The 20,721-nt window shown below is 39.1% G+C and overlaps 1 protein-coding gene across 2 annotated transcripts in view; it reads right to left on the bottom strand.

Moving 5' to 3' along the window:
- Window positions 1-20,721, bottom strand: part of LOC112470365 (rap guanine nucleotide exchange factor 4-like) — a 77,294-nt gene that overhangs the window by 15,135 nt on the left and 41,438 nt on the right. The window contains exons 2-4 of one of the 2 annotated variants that reach the window (XM_025039556.1): window positions 19,758-19,900; window positions 17,155-17,243; window positions 1,837-1,983 (exon numbers count right to left, since the gene is read on the bottom strand). In XM_025039556.1, coding sequence (XP_024895324.1) covers window positions 1,837-1,983; window positions 17,155-17,243; window positions 19,758-19,900 — 379 coding nt within the window. Of the gene's footprint in view, window positions 1-1,189; window positions 1,984-17,154; window positions 17,244-19,757; window positions 19,901-20,721 lie in introns of those variants that run through there. The other variant, XM_025039555.1, reaches the window with a different exon arrangement.

The raw sequence follows: 20,721 nt of genomic DNA, 5'->3' as shown, positions 1-20,721 counted from the left end.
TACTGCAACTCTAACGGGGCGCTGCAGAGCTGAGTGGTGCTGGCCGCTGAAGCCCACAGGGTGCGGTGCGGTGCGGGGCTGAGCAGCTGAGCAAGACTGCCCAGCTGCCAGTGTGCGATGTCCGAGTTGCTCAATGCGCCGGAGACTTATTATTAGTTTTGTAGAAAATATAATGCTATAGGTATGTAGAAGAATACTCTAATTTTTTCAGAGATATATGCTGAATATATAGGATGAAATGTCTATCATTTACATTGTAGTGGTTCCAAAAAAATGAGGAAGCAAATATGACTATATGTTAACAGTTGTCCAACTAAGTACTGGTATATCAGGTGTTCATTGTATTATTCTTTTTGATTTCCAGTACGTTTGAAATTTTTTTAATAATAATTTGTCAAAAAATATTCACAGGTAGCAACTTCTCAGGAACTTCCTTCACAACATGGAGGGCTCCTAATTAAAATACGTTTTTAATATTTCCACAAATCATTCTCTATCAGCAACTTGAATCAGTCATCAGAGACAAAAGGTCTTATAATGACACACATCACAGGTAGGAATCTTTTTTGTTCTTCAACCGGTTTTCTAAATTTCCTTTTAGGAAAAGACTTTTTCAGTTTACCTTTTAAAATGAAAGATCCAAAAAATGGCTTATTTGCCTCAAGCTTGGTTCCTTTTAATTGACAGAAAATCTCTCCATATACACCTCATGCAAACCTACTTTAGCTTTGCCTTCCTAAAACTAGCTTTTGTCTCTGAACTTTACAGAGCTGTTGGAGCTCTTTAATATTTTCTAAGAGAAACATTTCAAACAAGTAACCCTGCAATTTATTCACTACTGCCAAGAATAAAAGTAACAGGTTTCACCACCAGGGCCCTCCAAGGCTTTGCAGGACTTTTAGGGAAAGCATCACTCATTCACCGGCAGGTTTGCTCCCTTAATGCATCTGTCATTTGTTTGGCTCTGGAGGAAACTATTTGATTACACAAAATTCTTTTTAGATCAAGTTTAAAATCTTAGCCACACTGGGACAAGTGGCGAAGCCTGCCAGCTCAATGGGTTAACACTTGGACATACTGAGCCAAGGACAAAGATAAGGAACAACCACAGGTTAAAATCAGAAGCTTGAAGAATTGAAAAGGAATGAGCATGAAAGATGCAAGGCTTAGCTGGGCCTTTCTAAGTGCTCCATTTGCCATTACTGCATATAAGATGATTTATTCCCCGTACTTCTTGTAAATGAGTGCAGTACCCTAAGGCACACTGGTAAGCAGTGGTAAATGCAAAAGTCACCAGGACCAGTTGCATCCATCTACTGCTGTGCCACCTATGCATTTTGAAGTTGGCAGGTAACCAGACATCTTTATGTCCCTCATTTCCCACACCTTATTATAGGGCACATCGTTTTTAAAAGCATTTAAATGAAGCAGATGTTAACCCCATTCATTCCACTTTACCAGGGAACATGTCAATGATAATTTTTAAAATGCAAAAGAAAATGTCAAAGTTTTTTGTTCCCTGGTTAAGAATACATCTGTGGAATAGGAGGGAGGAAATACATAAAACACTCTATGGTCATTCAAGAAATAATTATAAGGTATGTCAAACTACAGAAAATTGAGCAAGCACTAAATTAAAAAAAAAAAAAAAAAAGATGTCTTGTGTCAAAATGGCTTTTTCGCTCACTCATTTCAAAAACAAGTTTTGAAAATTAAATTCCATCTACCAGCTCAGAACGGAGCACATTAAGGCCTGACTGTAATGCCATTATCCATGCGGCAGCTCCTTTTCTTTTCTGCAACCACATTAATTGACGAAGAAGCCTTGGGGCTCACCTCCCATAGAGCCTTGAAGTCCTTCTGCTCGATGCGGAGCAGTTCACTGCTCTCCCTGGTAACGATGGTTGCATGGCGGGGTGTGTTGTCCAGAATGGACTCTCCAAAGGCCGTTCCAATTCCCAGAGTACAGATGGTCACTGCATCCTGAGAATCCCAAAACTGGTTATTAGAAAATTAAACATTTAATGGATGGATGAGTTGTCTTTTCTTTGAAGTATAATTTGTACTCAATAAAACACTCGATTTAATTGCACAATTCAACAAGTTTTGACAAATATATGAACCGTATTAGCACCACCCAGATCAAGACAGAATATTTCTATCACCCCTTGAAAGTTCTCTCTTGACTCTTTCCATCAAGACTCTACTTTTGGAGGTAATCAATTTTTTTCTATCACAAAAAAGGAGTTTTGCCGGTTTTAGAAATTCATGTAGAAGGAATCAGACAATATGTCCACTTTGGTGTCTGGCTTCTTTTGTTCAGCATAATGTCTATAAGTCATCCAAGTTGTTGCATGGATCAGTAGTTTTTCTTTCCTTTTACTGATGAGTAGTCTTCCATTGCATGGATAAGCCACAATTTGCTTATCCATTCTCCTATTGAGCTGTTTCTAGTTTGGGGATATTGTTAATAAATCTCATGTAAGTCTTTTTGTAGACAGGATTATCTTTTTATATTACCACTATCTGCTTTAAGAAAAGGAGGGGAAAATCTTTTAAAAAGGAACTGAGTACTTTTAGTGAGGAGGTGCAGTTACCATTTTTAAATAGGAAACTGGAATAGGGATGCTGTTATGTCAGTCTGTCTTGAAGAGATGAGGAAACTGAGGGTCAGAGTGGTGGATTCTCACAGACCTAGATCACAGATAATGAGCAATGCAGTAAGATTCTAACTACTGCTCTCTGACTCCAGAGTCTAAGCTTTTTGTATCATGCTGCCTCCTGTAGCCACAGCAGAGTAAAAACAGTATCTGATGAAGTACAGAATGGCTCATTTATAAAATGTATGAGTCAATGATTTAAAAGTTTCTTAAGGTGTACTAAAAAAGTAATTTCCTCTCTGCATGCAACATTGGTGATAATATTTGGATCTAATCCTAACTAGTTTCGAATAATGCAAATAGCCACTCAAAATCACCTGGACATTAATTTTGCAAGGCATTAGCAACTAAAGGAGATACTCAGGGGTAATCCTCTGCCTTGGAAAGCAGTTTTCCTCTCATGCATCTAATACACGATAATAGACAAATGTTACTAAGATCAAGTTAGTGACTCTGTAATCACATTACTAAGACAAATGCCCATAAGAATCCTGTTCCTTGAACCACAGCAAATCGCTTCTGCACAGATATTGCCATATAAAATTGCATTCAGGAAAACAAAATCAATAATATCTCAAAAAGAATAAAAAATTAGGCGAGAATTTAAGAATGGCCTGCTAATAAAATTTCCAGAAATTCAGCTGCAAACAAATTCAGTCAGAAACGTATCCCAGAACTGAAATATGAATACTCTGTGACAGGTACCTCTGAATAATTTTCAAATTCTAGTAAAAACACAAGTTAGGTTATGATAAACCAAATACCTTCACAAATCCTCTAGGATATCAGGTTCCCTTGAGTATTCTACTAGCTTACTTTATTTTTTATCATCTGAACCCTTCAGAAAGGATTCTTATGCCTACTTTGTACTTTCCAGTGTCAAATTCTATTTTAAAACTTGACAGGGATGGACCATAAATATTACTCCTTCCACTATCCACATAAATATCTAAAGTTATCTGCAAAGTATAACACAAAATAACAATTAAGATGTGTTATTCATGAGCTAGTTGTAGATTTTTATGACTTAAACAGTCTTCTCCTTTCTCATCTCCCATCCCTGATACATATAGTTTGTCACCAAATAGTATACAAAGAAAGACATCATAGGCTGTGAAAATCACAGGAGCCCATCTTCTTGCTAGTGAATAGCCCTTATAATAAGACAAAAGATTGAAATTACTCTTGGATTTCCCCCAGACAGTTTAACAATAATACCCATGCCTTATCATATATAACAAGATGTAGTCATGTTAGTATTGCCAACTGCACTGCTCAGTGTGTCAAGACCTCTGTAAGGAGAGGCACCCAGCCTCCATTATTTGATCAAGCACCCAGCTTGTTTCCAGGAGCCCAAACTCTCCTACCAGAACTGAGGGTAGGTCTATTCCTCCTGTATTTCCTCCTTCATAATTGATCCGCTTTAATTTAAGGACAGGGAGACACAAATACAAGATAATGATCTTGAAATTAGGACTGTAAAACCTCATCTGAAAGGAGTATTACTTGCAAGTTCAAACTTTAATTTCACCAGACTCAGAGTATGACTTAGAAATCTGAATGGATTTCAGTGGTATGGTTTGGGCACTGAGATAATTGCACCCAGGGAAGTAGAAGGTCCTAAGAAGAACATTTTTACTCCAAACACTAATCACTGTCTTTATAGCCCATGGGTGCTAGGCCTTATTTGCATCTGAATTCTAGGCTGGGTGTTGCAAGGTGCTTAGAAAATAATTCTCAGACAAAGAAATTTACATTCAAATGTTCTCTCATTTAGCAGAACCAGTATATTTTGCTCAGTATGTACCCTGAAAGGCAGGAGAAATCTAGCCAGATCCCTATAGGTCAGAATTCCAAGCCTGAAACGCGGTAGATATGCTTAATGCATGCCTTTTCCTGTGGCTCAAAGTGTCCGTTTCTGAATGTAACATTACTATTTCCTTTAAGCTTGCACATACTCTAGAGATCTGCTTATGTCTCAATACTTATTTAATAGGGACTATTCAGACTATTTTATTTCCTGCTCACTTGTAGATTAATGTTTAGAAAGGCCACCTGAAAGAAAATGTTTACAGTGTCATAGGAACTGAAGAAATAAATCAGCACCTACTCAGAGAATATAAAATATTAACAATAGTAAAGAAATGCCCTATTTGGGGATAAGATGGTAATTTAAGGACTTTCAAATCTGAAATGAAGATTTAACAACTTGAATGCCTTCAATATATGAAGGTGAGTTTAGCAGATGCTGCTGGAGTCCTGCCAGATTCTCCCATCCCCTTATCCACCCCTTCGCTCCCTCAAGTCATTTAGCTTTCTGGACCACTAAATTCTACACACCTATGCTTCCTCTCTCAGACACCTGCATTGCTCCACCTGAGGGATGAGTGTTGGGCAGTTAATGCCTGTGTAAGGTACAACCTCCACCAAAGAGGCAGGAGAGTAGGATTAAATACTCCCGGCTCCCTAACACTACACAGTTTCTTAAAGAGTACCCTGGAGGAGTGAGCTTAGTTGCCCACAGTAGAAATCCTCTTATCAACACACTTTTATTGCTTTCCTTCATTCTTCTTCTTACTTCTCTCCTCCCTTATAACACTCCTGGGATCATCTCCAAAAAAAACACTTGCAGCCAAACTCTTATCTCCAAGTTGGCTTCTGGGGAAATTCAAAACAAGAGAGTAGGTTACTCAAACATGGCTGTGAGTCCTAAGTTACACTGAAACTTCTGCTAGGTACTGAGCCAAACCAACATTCCCAAAAGGACTTCTGTACTAAGGACAGAGATCGGCTTATCACTCACTGCTTTGCATCAGATACATCAGAAGTGCAGTATCCCTTGGGTGACACATGGGAAGACTAGCATATTGGTCACTGAGGCCAATTCTACTTTATAACTAGAGGTGAAGGGCTCTCAAGAAAAGAATTACCTTTGGTATGTCACTGATATGATATCTGGTTTCTTCCTCTGATCTGACCAAGCTCTATTTCGTCTCAGTCTACTTGATCACTCTTTCTCCTGCCCTCTAAAACACAGAATTCCCAGCTTACCGTTAATAGTATATATCCTACTGTGCATCAGCATACACACGGATTTCCACGTGTGTGAGTGGCATACTATGTCCCATGCACTGGGCCTGGCATGTTGACTATGATGCCTCATTTATTCCTTACAACAGTTAAATGAGATGTCTTTAAAGTGCTTCATACAGTACTTGACTCAAAAGAAATGCTTGACAAATTATGGATATTCTTATTGATGGTAATATTAAAATAACATTGGTATTATTGTTGTTATTTTATAGGTTAAGGAAAATCAGTCTCAAAAATCCTCAGTAATTTGCTTAAAAGTGAAGTGGGTAAGTAGAAGAGTTGAGATTAGAAACTAGTCCATCTAATTACCTCCCATATACTTGTCATAAAATTATTGAGCCTCTTGCCAAGGTTCAATAGGAAAATTAATTAAAGTATTGATTTAATCCATACAGGTTCTCTCTTCAATCAGTGAATTTATAGATTTATTAAATACCTAATAAGTCCAGATCACCAGGAAAATATAAAATATTTCGCATTGCGATCTTGGAATCTCCTCACCTAGAGGATCAAATGCATTTCAGGCTGGAACACCGATCCCCTTATTTATTAGGAGAAATGTAAGCAACTGCAAGCCAGAAACTAAGAATCATATCAGTATTTCTGCTTTTCTTACTTTATTCCCATGCCCCAATTCTAATAACAGAGCTCCTACCTCAGGTGCAGAGACTGAGCTTCTGTCTTTCAGGATCTCTGCCTTCATAACCTACCTGGTATCCTAACTCTTCTCAACATGGCTGATGGTCTTCTTCTGACAACCCTCTCTAGGCCCCAGTTCCTCTCCGGTATCTTTCTGTTGCCAGGGTTTTTTGTCAACCTACCTGGCTGCCCAACTCCATCCCTGGGCCTGCTTCCTGACTTTCTGCCCATGACTAAGCTAAGCCCCATCACGTTACTACTTGTTAGACCAGCCTCTGCCTTTCCCACACAAACCCAAGGGCTGCGTTGCTCCAACCTTTAGCTTTCTCCCCATGTCCTACCCAGCACTGCCTGACTATGCATGCCTCTAGATGGCTCCCACCTCCATTGTGGGCAGCCCCCCATTTCCAGGTTTTCCTCTGCCCAGCTAAGCACCAACTTGAAGTCATGAACAAATTTTGCCACGGTATGTGTTTCTGTGGGATAGGCGGAGTCTAGTTACTTCTGTTCATAAAAGTTGGTATTGGGTAAATGAACAAAGATGTCAGCGAAGCTGCCCTGATGGAAGGAAGGGATCATCAGCCAAAAGACACACACCTAGAGGCATCCAGAGTTAGCACACTTCGTGCTTAGCAGGAGGAAAAGCCCCCGGAGGCTGCCTAATAAGAGACACACAGGCCTGGTAAACCTAGATTCAAAAACCCTTCTCTGCCAATTACTCACCCTGTAGCTTTGGGTAGAATGCTTCCGAGAACCTCAGTATCCTCATTGATAAATGGGCACAATCCTTCTTATAAGACTATTATTAGCAGTATTTGATATAAATAATATATAGAGAGTTCCATATGGTCCCTGGCACACAGTAGGTACTCCATAAATGATGGAAAATATTATTTCTGATTTGGCCATATTTATATAGGCCTATAGGACATATAGTTTATTTGTTTCTAAAAAGCAACTTATATTGTTCTATTAAATAACGGAGAATCTCTATATTCATTTTGTGTTATTCTTCAATTAATGGTGGATTTTCAACACTTAAATTCCAAGTGTATCTGTCCCCCAGTCTGTATGTCAAGAGCCAAGCACTTTAGCTCTCTGGGGGAGATTGTATTCAAAGGAACCCTTCTGATGAATCCTGCTGTAAATCAAAGAATCCTTTTGTTCTGCTACTAATCGCCCCTCTAATTACCTGCTTTGTATATGTTATACTGGGTTTTCTTAAACCAGGCATTCTCATATGAGGCATTTTATTTGTTCCATTAGACACACAGCTATGGTATGAAAATGGGAATGGTGTTAAGAAAGCCAATGGCTGTGTCACTGATACCCAGGCCAATAAACATGTGTACTGCAAGTAACGTCTATAACAACTACTGAAATCTAACTTGCATGAGTTACAGACAGTCTGATAAAATTTAAAATAACCAACAATCAATAAAATAGGCATAAGAATTCTCTGTGGTAAGTACATCAACATTTTTTAATTGTCCTGTAACTTCAAGAGGTAGCAGATCTTTATTGTGTATTTTTTAAAGAGTCCACATATAAGTAAAATCATAAGAAAGACAGTATTTGTCTTTCTCTGTCTGACTTATTTTACTTCACATAATGCCTTCAAGGTCCATCTGTGTTGTTCCAAATGGTAAGAGTCCCTGGGGTATGCGTGAATAGTATTCCATGGGTGTGTGTGTGTGTGTGTGTGTGAGTGACATCTTTATCAATTCACCCATCAATGGACACTTAGGTTTTCTCTATGTCTTGGCTATTATAAATAATGCTGCTATGAACACAGGGGTACAGATATCATTTTGAGTTAGTGTTTTCATTATCTTTGGGCATATTCCCAGAAGTGGATTTGCTGGATCACATGGTGGTTCCATTTTTAATTTTTTGAGAATCCTCCATACTGTTTTCCACAGTGGCTGTACCAATTTACAATCCCACCAACAGTGCACAAGGGTTCCCTTTTCTCCACATGCCCGCCAGCATTTGTTATCTCATCTTGATGATGGGCATTCCATCAGGCGAGAGGTGATATCCCATCGTAGTTTTAATTTGCATTTCCCTAATGACTAGCAATGTTGAGCATCTTTTCACATACCTATTGTCTTTTCATATATTGTCTTTGGAAAAATGTCTATTCAGGTCCTTTGCCCATTTTGAAATTGGGTCATTTGTTTTGCTTTTTTTTTTGCTGAGTTTTATGAGTTCTTTATATGTTATCAAATATGTGGTTTGCAAATATTTTTTCCCATTCCTTAGGGTGTCTTTTCACTTTCTTGATGGTTTCTTTTGCTGTGCAATTATGCATATTTATATCACTTCTATATTAATGGCTCAAGAAGAGTTAATTGCTTCACAGCATATTTATAGTTTTAGGTGCATTGGTCCTTTGAGTATATAGACACTAAAACAAACTCTTACAAAGCAAATAATTTTACAATATTTTAGGACTACGGGCAATGCTTGCCATTAAGTTTGGTGGTGCCTGGGTTTGTTTAATGAGCTTGAATTTAGTACTGAATTTATTGAGTGCTCTGAGTTCTTTTAAAAAAGAAAAATATAATCAAACCTAATCTCTGAATTTGTCAAGACATTAAACAGCAGTCTAAAGGATTTATTGCCAAGCACAAAGGCAAAATAGTTCAAAGTCAAATGTGTTTTTTTCCCCTAACAAACAACAAAGACAAGATATTTTACTTTTAGAGCATTTCCCTAGAATCAGAGTGTTAGATACAGCTTAACATGCAAGATCAGGCGAGCTGACTATGTGAAGGTGCCATTAAAATACACTAACATTAGCATTCTGATAATTGAAGCAGCGAGGCCAGCCCCTTTTCAGCAGAGAGCCAGTCTGTCCTGCACTGTGGCTCCATCTTGCATCCACCCAAAGAATTACATGACAACAAAACCAAATACAGGATGCTAAATAAATACCTGATCTGTTCCTGAGTATAGACAAGTAGTAAGAGATTACAAACAACCACTGTGGACTTGGCAACTTTCGCATTTTATGGACACAATAAATGCATTCAAAAAATGTTTCTTGATGATGGCAATGTTTTCTGGAAATAATGGGATGAAGTGAGAGCAAATGGAAGAACCAGACAGGCAAAGACAGAAAGACAGAGAAAAATAGAGAGATCCACGTAATAGAGAAACATGCCTGTCCTTTAAATTTTATAAACAAAAATGAGAGGCTTAAAAACATCTTTAATGTAGAGACAAAGAGAGGATAAATAAAAGCACATTTTACATTGGGGAGGCGGGGTATACCAGTAAGAGATCCCTTTCCAAAACTGGACTAAAAATTGCCAGTGAATTTCTCAGAGACAGATGAAAGGATGGATAAAATGATGACCAAGGCCAAGCACAGCCCACATTCTCTGATCCCACGAAATGGCTGAACAATATTGTTAAACTTCTCGCCAATTCCAATACGAAGTACCTTCCTGTTTTTTCTGTGCTAGCACTGCCCTCTTGTGATAAAATGACTTCATTGCAGGCATTGCAACCAACAGCATTTCACTGCAAGCAACCGACTTTTCTTTCTGGAAATAGTAAGAAAAATGCACTGGAATCCCTGCTGTATACCAAGTTTTGTACTAAGTGCTTTATATACATTAATTCATTTAAGGTAGGAACTACTATTCCCAACTTATAGGTAATCTAACTTGCCTAAGATCACAACAGCAATTAAATGGCAGAGGATTTCAAAAGAGGCCTGATTTTAACCACTGTGTCGTGCATTAGGTATTTGCTAACACTTTAAATAAGCATCTGTTATAGAGATACAGAAGTTTAATGACTTAATACACCATCTCATTCTCTATATTGCAGCATGAACTTCTATTCATTCAGCAGCCATCAGCGATTCTTTGATATGACTGGGAAAATATTATACATTTTTTGGTTTAAAGATTAACTTAAAACCTTATATGTTTAAGTATTTACCATGTCAAGAAGACCCCTTACCTATAAAATCTGCAGAGAAAAGCAGGACCTTTTCTCTCTCTCTCTCTCTGAAACAGACACACACACACACATCCAAGTTGGCTATTGTTGCTTTATATAGTAATGTTTATAAGCCTATTTGTTGTTTTTAAGTTTATTATTTCTAATTTGTTTCAATTTTCACTTCTCGCTCTAAATCCGTTAAAATATTAATGAAAAGAGAGTACACTCATAGTATTATTCATTCTAGTGGAAGTGTAAAATCTCTGACTTTTACAATAAGTTAACTAGGCACCCAACACAGGCAGGTCCCTGAGCACAGGAGTTCAGCTGCTGGCATCTGAAGGTGTATGTGTCCTGGATAGACTTAGGTAGAAGACCGTGGGTGGGGACAGGTGTCACTGGGAACTGGAAGGATTAGTCCTCCATAGGATCTCTGCTGCCAAGTGCAAATCTACACGAGTATGTGAGCCAGGTTGGAACACTTTGGGGTAGTGACGTGGTCTGTGAGCAGGTCCACTTGCTGGGCATTCTAAGTTTCCTGAAGTAAGACAAAGAATAGCCAAGGCAGGAGAAGTGTCTGGGAAGCTGGGAGAGGTGCCTTTGTCAATTATGCAGGGACATGAGATAAGAGTGTTTCAGAAGTAGGTTTTGTTTTATGGAGTAGTAGAATCAATATAACTTATAGGAAGATATTTGCAAGAATAATGGTCTCTAAAAGTTCACCAAAATAATAGGAACAGAATGGCCTATATATAATTTCCCAGAATTCTTAGCATAAACATGGTTTTGAGGCAGTAATGAAAGAAATGAAAGCAACCTAGCACCAGCTCCTCAGGGCGGGTCTCTGAGGCAGGGCTCATTAACCATCTCCTCATCCAGAGGACTTGATCTCCCCTCTCTGGTCCGTGTCTAAAGCCTGTGATTGGGGGAACTCAGGCACAGGCGAAGAAGCAGAATAGAACGTCGGCTTAACTGTGAGAGGGCGAGAAGCTGGTTTCCACCAGTGCTCAGCGGGATTTTGTACTGCTGTCTGATGTGTCTGGAGCCAGAGGCAGACCCACAGGATAAGGCAGAGTCGGCCTGCCAGGTCATGCCGCCCCAGAGGGCAGACCTGTGTTTATTAACTGGCCTAGTGGACTGACCCCAAGCAAAACTAGAAGGTTAGTCACCTCGCCCCCCCAGAGCCCAGCGGCTTTTTTCCTCCATCTTCCACTCCCAGGAAAAGGCCTGAAGTCTATATTACCACTCACTAGAATATTTGTATATTTAATACTTATCCCATATGTGGAGTTGATAGCTTTCTTTGTTATAATCTTCCGCATCTGTGCCCCAAGGGGGCAAAGACGGATCCACCATCACCACCCATGGATACTGGAGGTGTTTGGGACAAGCACCCTTTTGCAGACCCCTTACAGGCAGCCCAGGCAAATGGCCACACATGCTGGCTACCGCGAAGGATGATGGGCAGAGCACTAGAGTGGGCAAAGAACTCATGGTGATTTCCAGTTGCAGACCCCTTACAGGCAGCCCAGGCAAATGGCCGCACATGCTGGCTACCGCAAAGGATGATGGGGCAGAGCGCTAGAGTGGGTAAAGAACTCATGGTGATTTCCAGCTCTGTGGGTCACCAGTGGGCCATCTTGAGCAGACCACTCGCTGACCTGGGACTTGAGTAAGATACAACACAGTTAGGTCTACCTAATAGGATGCTCACATGAAAGAATGCAAGTAAAATGCTTTGTAAATGATGAGAGTGACTACTGCTATGCTTGTAGGACAACATCAATGTGATGAGAGTGACTACTGCTATGCTTGTAGGACAACGTCAATGAGAAGAAGTAAATGTGACCTCAATCTAGAGTCCAAAGAATTTAAAAGAACCTGTCCAATCATATAGAAGGCAAAAAGCTGTGTTTTCTTAACCTACTGAGCAAAAAGCTATAAGGAAATGATGAGAAAGGAGAAAAAGTAATATTGTATTGAAACTGGCAGGAAGGTAATATGAACTTATGAGCCAAATAAAATATTTATGCCCTAGGTATTCTCAAAAGTTATATATAGTTATATTTTCTTATCACCACATAAAAGAAATAAAGTGATTCTGTTCAGAAAAATTCCATCAAATCAATAATACCTAATAAATGTATGACATAAAAATAGTATACCAGAATCTGTGAAGGGTTTTCTTTATTATGTGTTCCTTGTTTCAATTCACGGCATCGCCATCTACCTCTTCATCCAAGTCAGATTCCTCCCTTTCTCTCAACCCCTGTACATCCCATCAGCACCAATTCTAACCATTTTATCTCTACTTTGCACATACTACGTACCTCAATCTCCCTCCTTATCACCCATACTTATCTGTCCCGCCCTCTAACCTAGAAGCCTTTTGAAAGGATAGGCCACATTCATTTAACTGTGTATCTACAGATCTGAAAGGTGGTGGAAGGAGGGCCCCACATCCCAGGGGCAGCACCGCAGAGTGTGAGAAGTGGGCCTTCCCCAACTGCATGCCTCAGGTAGAGCAAACACCTGCGAGGTGGGTTTAGAGGTAAAGAGGTGTGGAGCTCTGAGCTGGGGTCAGAAATGCAAAAGGGAGGTTGCAGGAGCTGCAAGGGAAAATCTGCTTTTCCCACATTAATTATTCCTTCTGGATGGCAACTGTGCAACCATAATGGTCAAGAACTTGAGCCCTAGCATCGCGAAGAACTGGCTCTGATAAGTAATGGCTGTATGACTTTGGGCAAGTTATTTAGCATCTCACCTGAAAAAATGAGACTAATAATAGCACTAAATGGCAGAGGGCAGTGTAGTGAGTAGCCAGTGAAATGATGCTTGTACAGTGCTTTGCACAAAGTTGCTTATAGTGAGCGAACCATTACCATTAGCTATCTCTGCTCTTCTCTTCCCATTCTGCCTCAGCTAACAGGTCACCGAGGACCTGAAACTCACAGGTAAGTTTGGGAATTTACCTTTGCCACCTCCTCAGAGTCTCAGATGAGAAGACAGGCATATAGGGCAGGGAAAGACGTGAGGAACAAAAATGGAGGGATAGGCTAGCAAGAAAATCCACACTATCCATTAAAACATTTTTAACTCTGTCTGTGCTGTTACCTCTTTTCTCTTTCCACTCTCTTAGTCTCTTTTAACCTTTCTTCTTTTTCTTTTACTGCCCCCTACCCACCGTTTTTCTTGTGTGAGCAGCAGGAAGAAGATGAAATTTGGAGTGTGAGAGACCTGAATCCAGATCTTAATCTGGCCATGTACATGTGTGTGGCGCAGAGAGTTATACCTGATACCTCTGAGCCTTGTTTTCAAGCCCATTGTAAAATAGGAAATGAACGCCTAGAGATGAAATCAGTTCATGTACACTAACCCCTAGCACACAGTGTGACACAGTGAAGACAATGAGCAATGTTGCTACTGGTCTCTAGGGGTAGGAATTCCAGGTCTTTCCTTGCTTTTCCTCCCATCGCCCATGACCCATTCCCATTTTGCTCCCCATTGAGATATGTAATGGTTAATTTTATGTCAACTTGGCTAGACTATGGTAACATAATTCCTTAGTAAAACATTAGTCTATATTTTGCTGTAAAAGTATTTTTTAGATGTGGTTTTTTTAGACATTTGTAATCAGTAGACTTTAAGTAAAGTAGATTATCCTCCATAATGTGGGCGAGCCTCATCTAATCAGTTGAAGGTCTTAAGAGCAAACAAGTTTCCCTTGAGATTTCTCAAAGAAGAAATAACTCTGCTTCCAGACTGCAACATAGAAATTCTGCCTGACTTTCCAGCTTTGGGACTCAAGACTGCAGCATCAACTTTTACATGAATCTCCAGCCTGTCAGTTTGCCTACAAATTTTGAGTTTGCCAGCCCCCACAATTGCATGTCAATTCCTTAAAATAAATCTCTATCTATCTATCTGTCTACCTACCTATCTATCTATCTCCTGTTGGTTCTGTTTCTCTGGAGAACCCTGACTTATATAGGGTACTACTCAGATTGGCTAACCCATCACCCTGATTTGGACACACCACTAGTGGGTAGAGATGCAGAGCCAATTCAAAGGCCAGTATGGATAAAAATGGCTTTTTTGTTTCTCTCTTTCGAGCAATCTGCCATGGAAGGTGGTTCAACCAACTTGCTCAGTCTCCTTAGCTTCCTTCTCACACACGACTAGAACTATTCTCTGCCTGTCAGAGCTGGCTGCAAGGCTGGGCCCTCTGTCTATCTCAGGCTACTCTCTGGAGGGTTGGAAGATGTAGAGGGCAATGTGTTTTCTCATCTTTACATCTGAGCGACTACACAAATCAATCCAGAAAACCCTGGTTGGACATTGTGGAGTGAAGTACACAGAGGAGGCAGGAAGCCAGCTTTGACATAAAGCTAATAATTCCTAACAACTTAAGAGACTACCAAGCGCAGCTTAGGGAAGTTCTTTGCGTTAAGTTTGAGGCCAAAACCAAAGCTAAAATTTAGAGTTAAAAGTTTATTAAAATTAAAAAAAAAAAAAAACCCTACAGCTACTAACAGTGTTACTCAGCTGTTTCATGCCAGGACCCCACAGTGAGAGATAATTGGTCCACAGCAATATTCCAAGAGCTTCTGGTCAAATACTATTTTTAATACCATCAAAATCTCACACCAGCTTTTAACATCGGATGCATCAGCCCCTCGCTGCTGATGTGATTTATCATCCCTTAGGTACATCTGCTCTGCCTTTAATTAATTATTATTATTATTCTTTCTTCATCTCTCTCCCCTGTGTTTTTCTTTCCTTTTTGCCTTTCTCCTCCTTCATTCTCATCTTCCTTTCCTTTCCTCTCTTTCCTCACCTCTCTCTTTTCAGCTTCTCCCCTCCCTCCATCATTACTCTTTCAAGATTGCCTGGAGGAGCAAGGAGAATCATCCTCTCCTAGGTCCTATCCCCTCTGCACATCCATGCACGTGAGACTGGGTGAGGGCAGGCATCGGGAGCAGCTCTGAGCAAAAGGGCCCAGAGAGTACACACCAGGAGAGCAGTCCGCAGGGAGAAGGTGTGTAGAGATAAGGGATATGGGTAGTCTGAAAAGACGAGAGGCGGCAGAGAGAGAGGGACATTCCATGCTTCATCGTGTTCCTTTTCAGTCAAATAGCACAGAACATAAGAACATAAGAGCAAGTGCCTAACTGCTTGGGTTTTAATTTTAGTTCCCCTAATTTCTAGACGCGTTACTTGGGCACTTTATTTAACTACTCAGGGCTTAGTGTCCTCATCTATAAAGTGAGAACAGTAATATGACCTACCCCATAGGGTTATTGTGAGGATTAAAGGAGTAAATAAATACCCGTTAAGTGCTTAGAACACTGCCTAGCACATGGCAGATAGAAATGTTAGCTGTCTTCAGTCCCACTGGGAAATTGAGGCAGCTGGCAAGAATCAAAACCCACTTCTCACCTTACCCCTCTCTGAAATCCAAGAGAAACCCAGCCCTACAAGAGAGGGGAAGAGGGACAGTACCATCAAGGCCAGGAGGTATAGGTTCCATGCAGTTTATGATGGAACTTTCAATGTACTGATGCATAGAAAAAGTACGCTATAGGTTAAGAAGGGCTTTGGCACTGGCCTGAGACTCTAGCCATCTATAACAATGGGTATAACACAGGCAACTATATTCCAAATGCCAAATGCCCATCTTACCAATAATCTTTTGGGACACTTCTACGTTTTTTAGATGGTAACTGCCCACAACTCCAATATGCACATAAGTTCCTAAAAATTTAAACCTCAAATTTAGTACATCATAAACATTTCTTACATTTGAAGTACACTAGGTTCAGAAGCACTTTCTTAAACATGGTATTTGTTTATAGGTTATTTGTTCCTTTAACTGTTTCTCTAATTTTTCTTGATCATTCTTTCCAATTGTACAATTGGCCAATTCTCTTCTCTTAGTTTTTAAATGAGTCCTGAATATATAGATAGAAAATCTGGATCATTTTCATACTGAAGCTTGATGATGGCCCCTAGGAGTCATTCTTTTGAGTTTCGAGGTTCTTGGCTCTAAACAGGAAGGTTGTACATGTCAGCCACATGGAAGAATGATGGACTAAGGGTCACTGCAGATGTGAAAGGAGACTCTGGGTCCAATTTCAAATATTTACACACATTGTCATGGCAGGGGCGGGAGAAGAATATGAGTTTCTCTTCTAGGATACCAACCTCCTCAGAGGTGACCATTGAAGATAAAGGAAGCTATGCTGCACTTTAGCAAAATAAAGTTATTACTGGCCCTCTCGTATTTGAAAAAATGAGGTTGAGAAATAATGAGAGATTTTAAGAGGACTGTACTGACCACATTGAACCCTGCTTCCCTGGAGCACCTTAAACGGCTTCCAGGACACAAAAAAGTCAGGAAACCAGATGAAGGATCTTAAGGAGCTAAGGAGAAGCCTAGGAAGACTTGCTTCTCCTTCCCCCTTGGCTCACATTTCACCTCACACAACAGCACTTCATCACATTGCAAATGATTTGTTTGCATTTCCCACTAGAGAACAAGCTCCTGGAAAGCAGGCCATGTGTTCTTGCATCTCATGTTCCAACACCTGGCACCATATTCAAATCACAGAAAATATTCAAAATATATGTTTCTTGAATTACTGAGTAAAGTAGTTCATCAAATACTTGAAATCCTTACTACGGGAAAGAGGAAACGGGTTTGAAAATGTAATTGTGATAGCATAAAAGATATAAAAGTAATGTGTCTTAAAAATAATAATAATAAATCCTACTTTAAAAAAAAGAGAATAAAGTATCTTACCTGGTGACTGCTGGTTTCAGATACTTTAACATCCAAAGATCCTGCCAGGACAGCATACCAGTTTGTTCCAATATCACCTTGACGAAACACTAAAAAAGAAACAGTGATGTCAATAAACCAACTACAAGATGATTTTACCGTATGACCTGAGGGTTTCTAACTGGTATTATAAACATAAATTGGACCTAGCTGAGCTTTCTACTGTTCCTCTATTCCCACAAGAACAGGATATATTTTTCTGTTCCTCATCTATCATCAAAGCTATATCCTATTTAATATTCTATGAAGTAGAACTCTATTAAACCAAACTCTTTCATATTTACAGAGCAGTCATAGGGACGATGAACCGACATACTATAGGATCCTTTGAATTTAAGATGAATTGAGTGATGTTCTATGTAATTTATCTTGAATACACTTCATTGTATGGCGATTCTTGGAAAATTGTGATTTTGGATGGGGTACATATTAAAGGATATAAGGTTGTTTGACTTAACAAAACCAGATTTTACCCCAATTTTTTAAGTCTATTTATATTAAAAGCAATATGTTTTCTAAGATAGAATGTCTCCTTTTAAGCTAAACAATGAATGACTAAGAAAAATAAAATCTGCTTGAAAAATTTTAACTACTGTGTTATCACTGCCCTTTTTCTCTGTTTGTTTTATAAGTTCGCCATTTTTAGGCATTAGGAGTTAACTGCTCTTTGGAAATAACTTTCCTCACAAGTTTCTGGATGTGATTTCACTTCACATTTAGATATTTAAAGAGAACCTTAGCTCCCATATCATGTTAAGGCCAATACATGGAAAAGTCATTCTGAAACACTGGTGCAAAAATCTCATACAAACCTAACCATTCTTTTAAATATGCCAGCTAAATAACTAGATGGAATGATCTGATATTGTAAAATTCTTTTCACAGTTAGAGTCAGAGGTCTAGTGATTCAGTGAGAAATCCATGACAGCTCAGTGGGACAGATGAATTCTGGCAAGGCTAATGCTCAATGCATAAGAGCAAGCCTCTGGGAGCCATAATTAATGCTGACAAGCTGCTCTCAACTCCGTGACTAAGACATGCTGTGGAAAGGCAAAGAATGACAATGGCATCCTACCAAGTGCAATGATAAGCTTAAGATGGGGAACTGATGAGTTTATAGCTGGCCTCTCCCTTAACTGCTGTTCCTGGCCTTGGTAAGTGACTTGTTTTAGAGTTAGGGCTTTGCCATTTTATGAACTTTCTAGCCCCCAAAGGCATTATCGCTTGCCAATCAAATTCACATTATGTATCATAGATACATTCTGAAAATAGCTTTAAAAAACAGAAAATAGAGTCTCATACCCAAGAGCATAAAGTTTCTGATATCAATAAAAATATTAGTTTGAAAACAATATACATGGATGATTTTTTAATAGAATTGTAATTGTATGTGTACACATGGGAAAACATCTCTAAGGACACACTCAGAGTATTAGTAGTCATCTCTGGGTTTGGGGATTGCAGGTGATTTTTATTTTGTCTTTTAAATTTTCTACAATGATGTTGTGACAAACCTTGATGGTTTCTCATCTGGAATTATGCCCTCCCTTCTTCTTATCTAACTGAACATTATTATATACACAAGAATTATATGTAAGCTTCTGCCCTCCTTCAAGGGCCAAGTGTTCAGAGCATGTGAGTTTCTTTCCTAGCATCACTGGGGTAATCACAATTGGTCTAATTCAATCACATGATACCATTTTCTTTGCCAGTAATTGGCTTAAACATGGGCATGTGATGCAATTCTGGCCAATAAAACAATACAGAAAGTCTGCTGGAGGATTTCTGAAAAAGAGGCACAAGAAGAAATAGTCTGTGGCAGAATGTTTTTGTAATGGCGTGTAATGTCTCCAACTGCTATAGATGTCTAAGAATCATTTGGGACAAGTCTGAGGTCAAAAGCCAACATCTGGGAATGCATACCAAACAAAGAAAAACGAACTAAAAAAACAAAGATGGAGGGCTCTGCCACCTAAATAATGTGATTGGCCACTTAATTAGCCAACACTGAAACCATCCTTATTAACCAACCCTGAAGACTTCTGGTATATGAGTAATTGATTTTTCCTCTTATACAAGTAATTGATTATTCGAGCCAATTGGATAAAGTTTTCTATTACTTCAGCAGAAAGTGTCCCAACATAAAAGCATTATTTTTTAATGAAAAAATGCTTTTTGTAAATGTAGTTATCACCCTATCGTTTTATTACCTCTGCCCCTTATTCATACCTGAAATAGATGATGTCACTGAGGTTAATCCAAAATATTACTATTAGCTTTAGTTAAGAGACCTTTATCTTTCTTTAACATCCTACTGATGAATATATTTCTTGGGTTCAAGAAAACCATTATTTGAATTTCTAAGAATACAGCAAGAAAGGAGTTAAGGAAATACCTAAATGGAATTGAATAAACAAAGAAGAGGGAAATGTCTACCTAATACCTTCAACTGAAGCTCAAATATTTGGCATATAAATACCCCATGTGCCATCTATCTCCACAGGAAAACCACAAATAAGCACAAACCATAAATGACAATACACCCCTGGAGTTGCATTTCTTACATGTTATTCCTTTCTCCAGATTCTCATAATAACCACATAAACAAATCTGATGTAGGAGATTTGGGTGAAATTTCTCAAAAGCTTTAACTTCTTTCAGCCGTGTAAAGATTATATCTACATCTTCACTGGATCGTTCCAATGGTCTATAAAGGAGAGAAAAGGCACAAAAAGCTGTATCAGTAAGGGTTTACTTGAGTCAACATGCATTATTTTAGTTATAGTCAAGTTTATGTAACTACTCCAATTGCAAGTTTTTCATTGCAAATATTTATCTACCTATCCCTATCATAGGTATTTCCAAGCTTTTGTCAACTGTTCACATTAATTCATGACTACTGCAGATGGTGTGACATTGCAATTTATAATAAGAAATTTATATTGTAAGTTTTAGGAGCTATGTATCAGTTTCTGGCACATAGCTTCTAAAACTTGCAATTTCCTATATAGGAGCCATAGAGGCATCTTTTGTTATAATATTTGGTCTTTTGTCCTCAATTCCTGAAATGCTTCAGAGCCATGAAGTTCAAATGGAAATGTCTTGTTATTCATAACAAGCCCTTTTCGACTACAACTGAGTTTATGTTAATGAGGTGAGTTTTGGAAAGCCCCTAGTAACCTAAGGATAGTAGTAGGTCATCAGGGGAACCACCAACCTGATTAAAGGGTTGGAACTTTCAGCCTCTCCCCTAAACTCCCAGGAAGAAGCTAGAGATCGAGTTCAATAACCAAAGGCCAATGATTTAAATAAGTGTGCCTACATAATGAAGCCCCCATAAAAATATTAACTACTTGGGAGCTTCCAGCTTGGTGAACATGTAGAGATCTGGAGAGAGTACAGTACTCAAAGGGAGCATAAACACTCCGTGCCCTTTTCTATTCCTTGTTCTAAGTATCTCTTCCATCAGGCTTTTCCTGAATTATATTCTTCTATTTAAAAAAAAAAAACTGGTACTCCTAAGTACTC

The sequence above is a fragment of the Pteropus alecto genome, unplaced genomic scaffold (genome assembly GCF_000325575.1).
Source record: "Pteropus alecto unplaced genomic scaffold, ASM32557v1 scaffold3, whole genome shotgun sequence".
Lineage (NCBI taxonomy): Eukaryota > Metazoa > Chordata > Mammalia > Chiroptera > Pteropodidae > Pteropus > Pteropus alecto.
This window is presented reverse-complemented; position numbering and strand designations above follow the sequence as displayed.